This window comes from Conger conger, chromosome 18 (assembly GCF_963514075.1).
Source record: "Conger conger chromosome 18, fConCon1.1, whole genome shotgun sequence".
NCBI classification, from domain to species: Eukaryota; Metazoa; Chordata; class Actinopteri; order Anguilliformes; family Congridae; genus Conger; species Conger conger.
The window spans coordinates 10,645,221-10,660,571 of NC_083777.1; the positions used below are offsets into that span (position 1 = coordinate 10,645,221).

The following is a 15,351-nucleotide window of genomic DNA, read 5'->3' on the forward strand; positions in this document are numbered from 1 at the left end:
GCAGTGATTAAGGTGCGTCTGTCTCACCCTCTTAGCTGAATGTGCTTGCTGGAAGCTGCTGAGTTGTGGCTGTAATGGGATTGCTCCCCCTAGGGATCGCCGTGTGTAACATCCCCTCGGCGGCGGTGGAGGAGACGGCGGACTCCACCCTGTGCCACATCCTGAACCTGTACCGGAGGAACACCTGGCTGTACCAGGCCCTGCGGGAGGGCACGCGCGTGCAGAGCGTGGAGCAGATCCGCGAGGTGGCCTCCGGGGCCGCCCGCATCCGCGGAGAGACGCTGGGGCTCATCGGCTTCGGTGAGGAACTACAGCACATGTACACGCAGACAGTACCTACACACACACACACACGCCACCACAGCACACACACACACATGTACCCACAGACAGTACCTACACACACACACACACACCACAGCACACACACACACACACACACATACACACAGACAGTACCTACACACACACACACACCACAGCACACACACACATGTACCCACAGACAGTACCTACACACACACACACACCACAGCACACACACACACACACACACACACACACACACACATACACACAGACAGTACCTACACACACACACACACACACACACACCACAGCACACACACACACACACACACATACACACAGACAGTACCTACACACACACCACAACACACACGTACATGCATACAGTACCTACACACACACACACACACACACACACACAGCCTGCTGAGAAAAACAGCTGAAGCTCCTTGCTCGACATGGTTTGAGGCCAAGTTATGTTTTGAAACAGCTAGTGGTTGACCAACATAGCTGGTTGACCAGATACCAGCTCAGACCAGCGTTATTACCAGTTTGGCCATGCTGGTTGGCCAGCTCATACCCAGCTAGACCAGCTTATGACCTGCTTAATTTTAGCTGACATAGCTGGATTTTACAGCAGGCCACACATACACATGTACATGCAAACACGCACACACACACACACACACACACACATACGCACACGCAAACACACGCACACAAACACACGCACACACACAGTGCCGCAGTCACCTCAGTTATGTGCCTGGCCGAGAAAACCTGACAAGTGTAGTGGCAGGACCACAGTGTGGTGATGTAATGACCCGTAACGACCAATGACTAAGCCTGCTGAACGCCGTGGCCCACATCGCGTTTGAGACTCCCAGTATTCGTCACCGGCAGTGCCTGGCGTTGGAGGAGAAGTCTGTCACCGGGCTGTAATTGGGTTAGCTCTGCTGGGGGGGTGGGGTGGGGGGGTGGGGGGTGTTGATGGATGGATGCGGCCTGACACTCCCAGACCTTCTTGTTGTCACGGTAAATCACGGCACGGCGACGGGCCTGAGAGCGCAGGAGTCTGCTCGTTAATTACAGGCGGGGCCCGGCGTGAGCGGAGGAGCTGTCTGGCTGTTATCGGAGCATCAAGCGCACTCATTACTCATCAGACACCACCGGCCCAGATGCCACACTCTGGAACAAACAGCGCCTTGGCTCGCCGTCTCTCGCCGATTATCGCTGACGGCTGTGCCTGCCGGCCTGTTCTGTTCTCCCCTGCTGTCGCGCCGAGCGCCAACACTTCTGCCGGAGGGAGGGCGAGGAGAGTTCTGACAACAACAAAAACAATAACGACGTCAACTTTTTATAGCTTGCCTGTATTTCAGCCTGTATTTCCATGCTTTGGGTTGTTGGATTTATTCACAGAATATTTGCTTTGGTTGGTGCACTTATGTAAATCGCCTGAATCTGTCCACTTCTAATGTCTCTGCATGTGTGTCCCAGAGTTCTCTGTGTGTGTGTCTGTGCAGGTTTATTCCTTTAGTCTGAGCAGTTATCCGTGTGTCTGTAGGTTTATTCCTATAGTCTGAGCAGTTATCTGTGTGTGTGTAGGTTTATTCCTGTAGTCTGAGCAGTTATCCGTGTGTCTGTGCAGGTTTATTCCTATAGTCTGAGCAGTTATCTGTCTGTGCAGGTTTATTCCTGTAGTCTGAGCAGTTATCCGTGTGTGTGCAGGTTTATTCCTGTAGTCTACGCAGTTATCCGTGTGTGTGCAGGTTTATTCCTGTAGTCTGAGCAGTTGTCCGTATGTGTGCAGGTTTATTCCTGTAGTCTGAGCAGTTGTCCATGTGTGTGTGCAGGTTTATTCCTGTAGTCTGAGCAGTTATCCTGTGTGTGTGCAGGTTTATTCCTGTAGTCTGAGCAGTTATCCTGTGTGTGTGCAGGTTTATTCCTGTAGTCTGAGCCGTTATCCTGTATGTGTGCAGGTTTATTTCTATAGACTGAGCAGTTATCCTATGTGTGTATAGGTTTATTCCTATGGTCTGAGCAGTTATCCGTGTGTGTGCAGGTTTATTCCTGTAGTCTGAGCGGTTGTCCGTGTGTGCAGGTTTATTCCTGTAGTCTGAGCAGTTGTCTGTGTGTGTGCAGGTTTATTCCTGTAGTCTGAGCAGTTGTCCGTGTGTGTGTGCAGGTTTATTCCTGTAGTCTGAGCAGTTATCCCTATGTGTGTATAGGTTTATTCCTGTAGTCTGAGCAGTTGTCTGTGTGTGTGCAGGTTTATTCCTGTAGTCTGAGCAGTTGTCCGTGTGTGTGTGCAGGTTTATTCCTGTAGTCTGAGCAGTTATCCCTATGTGTGTATAGGTTTATTCCTGTAGTCTGAGCAGTTGTCTGTGTGTGTGCAGGTTTATTCCTGTAGTCTGAGCAGTTATCCCTATGTGTGTATAGGTTTATTCCTGTAGTCTGAGCAGTTGTCTGTGTGTGTGCAGGTTTATTCCTGTAGTCTGAGCAGTTGTCTGTGTGTGTGTGCAGGTTTATTCCTGTAGTCTGAGCAGTTGTCTGTGTGTGTGCAGGTTTATTCCTGTAGTCTGAGCAGTTATCCGTGTGTGTGCAGGTTTATTCCTGTAGTCTGAGCAGTTGTCTGTGTGTGTGCAGGTTTATTCCTGTAGTCTGAGTGGTTGTCCGTGTGTGTGTGCAGGTTTATTCCTGTAGTCTGAGCAGTTATCCCTATGTGTGTATAGGTTTATTCCTATGGTCTGAGCAGTTGTCTGTGTGTGTGCAGGTTTATTCCTGTAGTCTGAGCAGTTGTCCGTGTGTGTGTGCAGGTTTATTCCTGCAGTCTGAGCAGTTGTCCGTGTGTGTGTGCAGGTTTATTCCTATAGTCTGAGCAGTTATCCGTGTGTGTGTGCAGGTTTATTCCTGCAGTCTGAGCAGTTATCCGTGTGTGTGTGCAGGTTTATTCCTGCAGTCTGAGCAGTTGTCCGTGTGTGTGTGCAGGTTTATTCCTGTAGTCTGAGCAGTTATCCGTGTGTGTGCAGGTTTATTCCTGCAGTCTGAGCAGTTGTCCGTGTGTGTGCAGGTTTATTCCTGTAGTCTGAGCAGTTGTCCGTGTGTGCAGGTTTATTCCTGTAGTCTGAGCGGTTGTCCGTGTGTGTGTGCCGGTTTATTCCTGTAGTCTGAGCAGTTGTCCGTGTGTGTGTGCAGGTTTATTCCTGTAGTCTGAGCAGTTATCTGTGTGTGTGTGCAGGTTTATTCCTGCAGTCTGAGCAGTTGTCTGTGTGTGTGCAGGTTTATTCCTGTAGTCTGAGCGGTTGTCCGTGTGTGTGTGCAGGTTTATTCCTGTAGTCTGAGCAGTTATCCCTATGTGTGTATAGGTTTATTCCTATGGTCTGAGCAGTTGTCTGTGTGTGTGCAGGTTTATTCCTGTAGTCTGAGCAGTTGTCCGTGTGTGTGTGCAGGTTTATTCCTGCAGTCTGAGCAGTTGTCCGTGTGTGTGTGCAGGTTTATTCCTATAGTCTGAGCAGTTATCCGTGTGTGTGTGCAGGTTTATTCCTGCAGTCTGAGCAGTTATCCGTGTGTGTGTGCAGGTTTATTCCTGCAGTCTGAGCAGTTGTCCGTGTGTGTGTGCAGGTTTATTCCTGTAGTCTGAGCAGTTATCTGTGTGTGTGTGCAGGTTTATTCCTGCAGTCTGAGCAGTTATCTGTGTGTGTGCAGGGCGCTCGGGGCAGGCGGTGGCTGTGCGGGCCAAGGCGTTCGGCTTCAGCGTGCTGTTCTACGACCCGTACCTGCAGGACGGGCTGGAGCGCTCGCTGGGCGTGCAGCGCGTCTACACGCTCCAGGACCTGCTCTACCAGAGCGACTGCGTGTCCCTGCACTGCAACCTGAACGAGCACAACCACCACCTCATCAACGACTTCACCATCAAACAGGTGTGTGTGTGTGTGTGTGTGTCTGCACTGCAACCTGAACGAGCACAACCACCACCTCATCAACGACTTCACCATCAAACAGGTCTGTGTGTGTGTGTGTGTGTGTGTGTGTGTCCCTGCACTGCAACCTGAACGAGCACAACCACCACCTCATCAACGACTTCACCATCAAACAGGTCTGTGTGTGTGTGTGTGTGTGTGTGTGTGTGTGTGTGTCCCTGCACTGCAACCTGAACGAGCACAACCACCACCTCATCAACGACTTCACCATCAAACAGGTCTGTCTGTCTGTCTGTGTGTGTGTGTGTGTGTGTGTGTGTGAGTGTGTGTGTGTGTGTGTGTCTGCACTGCAACCTCAGGGAGCACAACCACCACCTCATCAACGACTTCACCATCAAACAGGTCCGGCGCGCTTCCATATCCCCTCCCCCAGAACACCGGCACTGACACACTTCAGTTCCAGGAGATAATAACCAGAGCCCGGGAGCTGGCACTACCCATACTCTCATTCCACTCCCACTGCTGCCACCTGGGGTCCGAGCTGCGCAACTACGCCCTCCTCATTTTCAATTCAAGGTTGACTTCAATCTCTCCTTTGAAATATGAAGTGCAGCCGTTACACAGAGAAGCCTGGTTAACTGTTATGTATTCTCATAATACAGATGGGCTGTCCCCTTTTCGCATTCGTAATGAAAGGCAGCCGAAGGTTTCCGCGGCAACAAAGAGCCGTGCAGGCGGCAGTGGGAGCCTGAGGCTCGGAGTGGAGATGTTTTTAAAAAGGGCTGATAAAAACACGCCTGGCAACGCGCGCATTTTCCGTGCCCTGCATTTCAGCTTTTGTCAAGATTAAGGGATTACTTTCATCCACCCGCTTTCATTTAATTTCTTCATTTTTGGCACATAATCCCCTCCCCCCCGCCAACACCCTGCTATAATGTCAAGTATTTTCATATTTTTGGCAGTTGTAAATTGTACACTAATGTTAGTTGAACATGGAGGCTCTGGCACAATGCACTATGAAGTAACTCTGTGTGCGTATCATTGATGTTCTAGAGGACTACTCTAGAGTACTCTACTGATACTCCAACATTGGGTCACCACGACCATCTCTCCCCTCTGTTCATGTGCTTTGCCTGTGGGTAACACTTTACAAAAAGTTACATGAATTGGCATTAATTAATGTTGTCGTTAACCAACTAATTACTGAGAAGTCAATCGGTACAGCTTTGTTTATGTATTTGTACATAATTAATTCTTGTGAACAACTACATTAGTTAATGCCAGTTTATATTGGAATTAAAAAAACTGTTAATGTATTTGTTAATAGTGAACTAATTGACAAACGTTTATCCTTTAGTTTGTTATTGTATATAAATATTAATGTAACTAATACATTAGTTAGTAGTTGACAAATACATTAACTAATGAAAACTTAATGTCATGCTTAATGCATTTGTATTAGTCAATTAATTCATTTTAACAACTACATTAGTTAATGCCATTTCATGTAGCTTATTGTAAGTGTTTGCTGTTGCATTGTCTTGCTTTAGTAGGACTTGTTACTGTGTGTTACTGTGTGTTACTGTGTGTTACTGCGTGTTACTGCGTGTTACTGCGTGTTACTGTGTGTTACTGTGTGTTACTGCGTGTTACTGTGTGTTACTGTGTGTTACTGTCACTGACCGACCGTGCCATCAAACGACATAGCGGTAATGTGAGAGGGAGTTGCTATGGCGACGGCTCATACTGTTCCTCCTCACGCTGCTCCTCCTCCTCCTCCTCCTCCTCCTCCTCCTCTCAGATGCGGCAGGGCGCGTTCCTGGTGAACTCGGCTCGGGGCGGGCTGGTGGACGAGAAGGCGCTGGCCCAGGCTCTGAAGGAGGGCCGGATACGCGGGGCGGCCCTGGACGTGCACGAATCAGAGCCCTTCAGGTGAGCAGGGGGCGGGGCCTCGGCAGGGTCGGTGAACGGACCGGACCTCCTCCTCCACACACTGGTCTCCCCGCAGTGCTGAGCAGATGGATGTGTTTGCATGGCTGGTTTAGCGTCTGATTAACGATGGATGTGCCACAGCCTGCCTGAGCACTGTTTTATTCACCTTGCCCTTCAGCTGTCTGCAGTGGGGCAGTGCGCTCTTTATTTAAATCAGCTCACTGATTACTGCAGTTGGGCTGAGGGCAGCAGGTCGAAGCTGGGAGTGTAGCCTTCCTAGTTATACACTAACAGTGCTCCATTTTCTTCACCTTTTCGCGTCAGAACCCGATAGAATAACAGCCTGGCTGACTCTGACTCAGGCATCAGGAGCAGCCGAACCGGCAGAGCGGTTTGAAAGCGGGTTTGGGACCCGGGCGTTTCGTTTCATCAGTTTTTGATTCTCGCCGAGGAGGGAAAATAACGAGGTGCTCTGCGGTGTTTCCGCGGCGGAGTGCGGGGCTCGGGAGGCGTCCGGGGGATTGGGCCGCTGCGGTGCGAGCAAGGGTTCTGCCGACGCACTCCATCCCCCGGGCCCCGCTCTCTGTGCGCTGCCGAAACCTGTTGCCTTTTTTAGTCCTGTCACAGACCCGGGGAGAGACAGCCCTGTGAGAGCGAGGCGGTCTCTTGCTTTTCTTCAGCTCACAACTAGAAGCTGCCAAATGACTGTCTGTCTGACACTGCCTCCTGTTTCTCTGTTTCTCACTTTCTCTCACACTCACTCCCTCGGTCTCTCTCTGTGTCTCTCTCCTCTCCCTCCCTCCTCCATTTCTCTCCCTCCCTCTCCCCCCTCTCCCTCTCTCTCTCTCTCCCCCTCCCCCTCTCTCTCTCTCCAGCTTTGCCCAGGGCCCTCTGAAGGACGCTCCTAACCTGATCTGCACGCCGCACACAGCCTGGTACAGTGAGCAGGCCTCTCTGGAGATGAGGGAAGCGGCCGCCACAGAGATCCGCCGGGCCATCACAGGTGGGCCCCCCCCCCCCAAACCCATAACCCTAACCCCCCCCAAACCGATAACCCTAACCCCCCCCCAAACCCTAACCCCCTCCCCCATAACCCTAACCCCCCCCCCAAACCCTAACCCCCCAAATCCTAATCCCCTCCCCCATAACCCTAACCCCCCATAACCCATAACCCTAACCCCCCCCAAACCCATAACCCTAACCCCCCCCCAAATCCTAACCCCCTCCCCCGTAACCCTAACGCCCCATAACCCATAACCCTAACCCCCCCCCAAACCCTAACCCCCTCCCCCATAACCCTAACGCCCCACAACCCATAACACACTAACCCCCCCCCCCAAACCCTAACCCCCTCCCCCATAACCCTAACGCCCCATAACCCATAACCCTAACCCCCCCCCCAAACCCTAACCCCCCAAATCCTAATCCCCTCCCCCATAACCCTAACGCCCCATAACCCATAACCCATAACCCTAACCCCCCCCAAACCCTAACCCCCTCCCCCATAACTCTAACACCCCATAACCCATAACCCATAACCCTAACCCCCCCCAAACCCTGTGTGTGTTGTTGTGTAATGATGTTGAGTCGTGCTGTGCTCTCTCTCTGAACACAGGCCGGATCCCCGACAGCCTGAGAAACTGTGTCAACAAGGAGTTCTTCGTCACCACGGCGCCCTGGTCAGTAATCGACCAGCAGGTACATCCTGAGCTCAACGGAGCCCCCTACAGGTAGGATACGAGAAGGCAGGAGCAAACTTGGTTTTGTTTTGAATTCTCCTGTTAATTTTGTACTGGTCAAATCTCATACAGCACTTTTCAAAAGAGCAGCAACAGCATTAATGAAGATTCATGAGATATACAACACAAAATTCATATGAAAAAATGAAAGGGCTACCAAAATACATGGTATTTTTACATACGCTTTTAGATTTTACATGTTTTCTGGAATTATTTCACACTCAAATTAATAAAGTAATTACTAAAGTATTGAATCATTGATTTAAATCTTCCTATTAGATTTCCACTCTTAAACATTGCCAGGTGTATGCATAAAAGTGTGTAGCAGACAGAGACGAAGATAGCTTTATTTACCAGGTCTCTACTCTGGTGCTTGCAGTTAAAGATGGTGATGGGGGAAAAGGCTCCCGTACATGAACAGAATTAAGATTTTTCACAGGAGGACAGATTATTACAATATCTTATTGTTATTTTTGAGGAATCCTTAGTTCTTCAGTTTCTATATCACCTCATGTTAACGGTGTTTGTCACAAAGTGAACGTGGCCATTTATGCTTAGTTATTTACATCCTGTCAGCTTCCCTTCTGAGAAAAGCTATGCTTTATTAGTTGTTATTAGTATTTTATATAGTTGCTCACAACTACCAGGGATAGCCAACCCCGAAACTGGAGAGCCATGGTGTTTTCTGTTGTCATAGTGATTTGGCATTTAATGGGGAAAAGAAGCAAGTTGAACTCGCATCATCTGAATCCTCAGGTCTAAATTGAACACAGATAACCAGCTGATTCTGTGGCTCTCCAGGACTAGGGATATAGACAGTGGTGTTTATGCATACGCCTGCTCATGTTTCGCCCAGACCCCATCTCCAGCGGACTTTCTGTCCGTCTCCCACTCTCACGTGAGACACGTTACACACGTTAGGGTAGCTAGTGTACCCCCAAACCCCCCTACCTGTCTTAAACAGACTGACTCTTCTTCCACACCGCAGAGTCAACCAAACCCAACCGGCCGTAGCAACGGGGGGTGTCCAAGACCATAACAATAGACCTTAATCAGAACGCAGGTAAATAAAGTGACCCGGGGCCGTCTGATTGGCCGAGGGCAGCCACTTCCTGTTTTACCTACCGCATGCCCCAGTGCTACATTTCCAACCCCAACCTTTCCCAGAACCCCCTGCACCTGACAGGGCAGAAGCACAGTGCCACTGATCTGTGATACACTGATCTGTCAGCAGCTTTTGGAAAGGCAGTGTTTCAGTTCTTCTGGGAGGCCTAGGGGCCAGTGTAAAATGGGACCAGGGCTGTTCTTCAGGTTTGAAGTCAGTGTGTTCACATCAGTAGGGTTTTCCCCTTTTTTTCCATCTCTTGTTCTTGTTCTGGCTCTAGAGTAGATTGCATCCTCACAGTGCTCTCGACCTGCTATTGATTAGGAAGCCATGTCCCCTCTTCAGGGTGAATAAACTGTACGGAACCCCATAGAGGCATCGTTGTCATTCTGTAGACCTTCCAGGACACAGTCTGGAGCTCAGCTTCAATCTGTAGGCCACACCTGGAGTCATGACCATCTGCCCAATCCCACCCCTCTACTCCTGCCCCTCCTGCCTTCACACGCTCCAGATATAGCTCTGTAGATGAACATGTGTGATGTGTTTAGCTCTCTAGAACAGTGGTGCCCAATCATGTGGCACGGAAGGCCAAGAGTATCCATGTTTTCATTCCGACCAATCACTAGGCCAGCTGAATCAGGCCAGTTGATGCTGTGTTAATGGGTTAAATCAGCAGCTATTGGTTGGGATGAAAATGTGCAAATTCTCGGCCCTCCATGACACGTAATTGGGCCCCACTGCTCTACAACATGCATAGCTCCAAACCCTTTTTGACTTTTTAACCCTGGTGGATACTGCTGTTACCGCTGAGAGTTTGGAGAGATGAAAAGCATGTTTTTTTTAACTAGCTCCAGTTTTACAAGGTGGCCCATTTCTCTGGGCATTGTGTTTCAGCACTTGGCATGTCTTCCACGCCTGTGGTCTAGAATAGTTTCCAGACTTTAGCAACATTCATAGATTCTCTATTGTAACCAGATAGTCAGCTGCTTGTGTGCCTTTCCTCCTCTCTACCTCCCTACTCTGAGAGGTTTCAGCCTGAGAGCAGTCCTATAATCACGATGACAGGATATCCATTACATTGCATCATTACATTACAAAGCATTTAGCCGACGCTCTTATCCAGAGTGATATACAACGAAGTTACCAGCAGTAGCAGTAGTGTTCCAGGACCGTGTGTTTCCCTGCAAGGCTACGGGCCACAGTTAGCACCGACACGGTCCAGATCTCACACCTGACCGCGGAGCTCATCCACACACTAGCCCAGCCCCCTAGCATCGCACTCCGACCTTTGACCTGACCGCTGCCTTTCGTCACGCAGGTACCCGCCCGGCCTGGTGGGCGTGGCCCCGGGAGGCATCCCCGGGACGCTGGAGGGCATGGTGCCCGGGGGAGTGCCCATCGCCCACACCCTGCCGTCGGGCACACACCCGTCCCAGGCCCCATCGCCCAACCAGCCCTCCAAACACAGCGAGACCAGAGAGCACCTAACCGAGCAATAGCAGCACGCCCGGGGCCCTCTTCATGTCCGGACAGCCGGGGCCAGAGACAGTGACCGCTCCTGCCGAGAGACTCTGCACGTTCCACACATTTCTACTATTTCATATCGGTTCCTTTTCGATATTTTATTATTATTATTGTTATTATTGTTATTATTATTTTTTAGCCCTCGCCCTGAGGGTACTGCATTCGGTTCCGTATGTCTGTACGTATGTCAATCTGTCTCCATCCGGATCCATCGAAGGGGCGCAGTTGCGTTGCTTCACCACTAGAGGTCGAGGTTGTGTCAAAAGGTACAAGGGTCACAAATCTGTACTTGTTCTTTTATGATTGTGTATTGTTTTTATTTTTTTTTACTTTTTTGGGGGGAAATGCCAGTCGATACCGGGCTCCGTCTTCTCCCCCACCTTGTGGGAGGGTGTGTTTCCTGACCAACCAGAGAGCTCCGCAGAACAAGAGAATCACCTGTCACTGACTTTGCCCCCCCCTCAGCAATCTCAAGCCCCGCCCCTATCTTAGGCCCAGGGCCTCTCGTCATCAGTTTTTTCGGTGGGTTTTTTTTCCTACATGACGTGTGTTTATTTTACATTTCGGTTATTCTGCTTTTTATCCCAAAAACAACTATTTGTCTTTTGTTCTTCAATGTGAAAAATATGAAAATGCAAAAAAAAAAAAAAAAAAAACACAATTATAAAAAAATATATATTTATCAGACAACAGGAAAAGGAAGTAAAGATTTCCCATGGCTGGGGCAATCTACAGCGTGAACTTTGACCCTTTCCTTGTCCACAGAGCTCAGTGTGTAGTTCTGAATGTATGTGCACCACCTGCAGGTGGGGTGATGGGTGGAGATATCCTATCCCCTTATGACAGACTTTTGTTTCAATCGCATTCCTTCGCCCTTAAATATCCATCTGATATCAGAAATATCTCATAACGTCAGGAGCTGTGAGCTCTCTGAAATATTTACACATTTCTGTGGTCAGTGTTTAATATTCTCATACATTCAGTGTTTCATTTTGTACAGAGATCGATGTACCAAGTGACTGTTGGAATCATTTCAGTTCTTGGGAGCATCAGCCATTCGAAAGGTGCTTTCACAGAATTTCTAAATTTCTGAATTTTATTATTATTATTATTATTATTATTATTATTATTATTATTTTGGATAGCCTCTATTTATGTTTAACAGTGCATAGATGGGGACATAACTCGTATCTTTCTTCAGCGATGGTGGCTCACGATAAATGGCTCTTCACCGAAAACACCATTACAACTGTCTGGACAGGAAAGGGTTCAACTAAAGTTCATTTCTAAACTGACTCAGGAAAACAGTTTTTGCAGATTCCTTTTTTTTTTTTTTGCTCCAAAATATTGTCTGAGAAAGAAAAAAGGAAAAAAAAAAAGGTCTGGATATTTTCTCTTCTACCCCGTCCTGTTCCCTCCATTGTGGTATTTTTATAAAATAAACATCCCATGTTTCTGGTGTTTAAAGTTTTGCAGTTCTGCTAGATTTGTATTGCTTAAACTGTTCTTATAACCATTGTCTTATGTGAAGCACCCTTTTTCGGTTGTTGTTCTAATGAAAGCCCGTTGGAGCTCTCGGGGGCCCTGAGTACTCTCAGAGCAATAGTGTAACACTTCTAGAATCCCGACGAAAGCGCCAGGAGACCTTCAGCAGTACGTTTGGTTTTTAGTGTGAGTATTTGTATTTGTTTCTTGTACAAGGTGAACATTTAGCATTCAGTGCAGTTCAAATAAAAATACACTTCTTAAATTGTATTGCATCGATGTCCGTGTCTTCATGGTTTATTTTGCTGTGAGCTGTGCATTGCGAGTAATTATCCTTATTTCTGCGTACTTTTTAAAAACATTTCTCATTTCTTAATCCCTTAAATTAGGTGTGTGCAAGCCGTGAGCTTTACAGCTCCTATTTCTGTTAGCATTTTACAATTTGTCTGCATCCAATTATTTTATGTAGATTTTATGAGTGAAATATGTTAAATATCAATTCTTCTGGCAAGTTATTTTTCCATTTCAATTGTTTCAAACTGATAATCAATGGTACTGTAGAGTACGGGTGTCTAATCTGATCTAAAAAGGGCCGGTGTAGGTTCAGCCTCTAATCCACACACCTGAGTCCCCTCAACCAGGTCTTGATTTTAAGACCATGAATTGAATCAGGGGTTATAATGCTGCACTAAAACAAACAGCCTTTTTCAGATACTATGATCCTTAAGTGAGGGACACTCAATCTTATCCAGTGTGGGTGCAGGCTTGTGTTTCAACCAAGCAGTTACACACCTGATTCTACTAATCAAGGCCCTTAGCAAAGTCTCTAATGGTTGATTAGTAGAATCAAGTGTGTAACTGCACCCACATTAGGCCTTTCTGGGTAAGATTTGAGTGTCCCTGACCTAAATTGGCCACGTTCTGAAACATACCAATTCCAGCATATGCTGCAGCCCCCCAGGATTTGAGTTTGAGAAACCTGGGCCCTGTTTCACAAAGCAGGATTACGGAGTTTAAGTAAAACCCGGAGCCCTCCCAAATCTGGAACGTGGACTGAACTAAAAAGAGTCGCTCTGGGTTTTACTCGACACGGTTAAATGCAAACACACCTGTCACAGGTATCACCGTGGTAACAGCAATGGGTGCGTTCAAGTCGCTTCCCCTCTGCCTCCTGGGAAGCGTGCAGTGATCTTGTGTGCTGTGCTGTACATGATCGTCATGACAACCTCAAACAGTGGGCGGGGAAAGGGTGTCGCCAAGGGAACCACACCCCAGGGGATGGGAGAGGGAGAATGCCACTGGTGGGCTGCTGATGTGCTGTGTACACTTTCTCTCCCAGGGTGTGGATGATTATGAGTGGCTTATGTATGCATAAGCCTTAAGGAGGTCAAAGATCGCATAACTCATAATTCACTAACTGGATTTAAATCAACCTAACAAAGAGATGGCTCTCAAGCATAAAACTAATCTTGTTTTTCTGGAACATTGCCCACAATTGCAAGGTTCTTTTGAGCTTCCATTTTCTAGCCTTTACGAGCCACATAATGCATTCCTATTTGCTCATGACAGCAGATAGTCTTTTTCTTGGAAAGCTACAGGTATAAAACGTTCTTGGAAAGCTTTTCATTTCGCAGAATAAAACCGATAAAAGGTATATAACAAGCAGGTGCTTCCACACAGGCGTGGATCCTGAGTTCATTAAACAAGTAGCATCCTAGAATGTTCCGGTTGTGTGTAGAAGTGCTAGGCTGGGCCACTGTGGCTAGAAGATAATATCTTAATGACTAGAGGAGGGCCTGAGCATATTTGGCCTTTTATGAGGACTCAAGGTCGTGTTGGTATTGACATCTGAGGGAGAGACTAGAAGCACTGGTGGTGGAATGCTCGGTTGTGACATCCAAACATTGGTTGGAGGCAAGGCAAAACTGACAAGAAGCTCTGTTGACTGTAAATATCAGTCTAGGGCGTGAGTTTGGCAATTTCATCAAGAATGTTCCCTCGGGAACTCCAGTGATATTACGGTCGGTGTTGGTGTTTACATCGGAAGTTACATATTCAAATAGTGTTGCCATGGTACACGCGATTGTGTAGTCTTTGAATATGACTAAGGGCGAACTTCCCATTTTGGCAGGCCACACCAAGACTCAAACAAAAGCACTGCCAAACTTTTTGAAGCGTTGCGAAGACCTTGAAGAGACCAGGTTTGAGCAGTGTGTGAAATAAACATAAGTAGATGTATGTTAATATACACGTCTTTGCCTGGACTGTGTATTTCACCAGTCTAGTGCTCTGGGCTATAATCTGCTCAACAAGCTGTGATTTACTCTTCTCCCCATTCCTCCCTATTACAGTTTAACTTCCACTGTTTTAACTGGGTGCTGGGCTGGCCAGTGGAAGACGGGTCCCTCCCCACCTCAATAACCTGGATCCTCCCAAGCTTTCTTCCCCCTGAAGAAGCCTCACACAAGTTTTTTTTTTTTAAATATGTGAGTTACATATCAAACTCAGTCTCTCATTTCCTATTTATTCCGGAAAAAATGTCTTTGTGACACTGTCTGTAAAAAGTGGTGCATGAAGTTGAATTGATGTGCAACTGCTGACATGTTAAAACAGTGGTTCTCCAACTCCGGGGAGACCGTGATGTACGCTGGGTTTTTTGATACAGGCAGTTTCTTGCTTAATTAAGGATGCTGAGCTCATGTGTATGTTCTTTCATATTTTTCTCCTTGAACTTAAGAGCACAAAGCAGGTTTAGCTTATTTACGTTGACTTTGAGCTCTTCATTACCTACCAAATGGTTTGCTGGTCTGCCAATTAGCCCATTGACTCGCCTCAGGCTCCGTAACTTGTTTGGTTCGATTAGTATTTTTTTGGAATAGTTTGGCAATATAGCACAATACATACAATGTGGATATGGGACTTCTTTCCTGATGCGTATAGCTATTTCTGACAATGTGACTTCAGAGAACAAATGATCCCTGGATGCAAGAAGTGTCTAATTAAGAAAAACGAATCGCTTGTTAAAATTCTGGGGTTGCAACTGTGCTTGGAACAAAATCCAGCATATAAAGGGGTCCCTCAGGAACGAGTTTGAAAAGCCCTGTGTTCACAGCCAATGCCAAACACAGCAGAACAGTAACATATACTTTTCCCGCTAGTTTTCTGATTAACTGTGACCGGTTCAACCCATTTGAATTTCTGTATTACAGATGTATTACATTTATAGCTACCTTTACAGCTTGCTGTATGAGCATGGGCTCCCCCTCTATAGCCGGGTTCCTCCTGAGATTGCTTCCCATTGGGGAGTTTCTCTCTCCAGCGTTTTTTTCCTCCTGTA

The 15,351-nt window shown here is 47.5% G+C and overlaps 1 protein-coding gene across 5 annotated transcripts in view; it reads left to right on the forward strand.

Annotated features, from left to right (window-relative positions):
- Window positions 1–12,284, forward strand: part of LOC133118264 (C-terminal-binding protein 2-like) — a 96,237-nt gene extending 83,953 nt beyond the window's left edge. For all 5 annotated transcript variants that reach the window (XM_061228107.1, XM_061228111.1, XM_061228106.1 and 2 more), the window contains 6 exons: window positions 94–300; window positions 4,015–4,229; window positions 6,031–6,161; window positions 7,037–7,164; window positions 7,777–7,891; window positions 10,324–12,284. In XM_061228107.1, coding sequence (XP_061084091.1) covers window positions 94–300; window positions 4,015–4,229; window positions 6,031–6,161; window positions 7,037–7,164; window positions 7,777–7,891; window positions 10,324–10,504 — 977 coding nt within the window. In that variant the 3' untranslated portion in view covers window positions 10,505–12,284. The remainder of the gene's footprint in view (window positions 1–93; window positions 301–4,014; window positions 4,230–6,030; window positions 6,162–7,036; window positions 7,165–7,776; window positions 7,892–10,323) is intronic.
- Window positions 12,285–15,351: the final 3,067 nt, after the last annotated feature.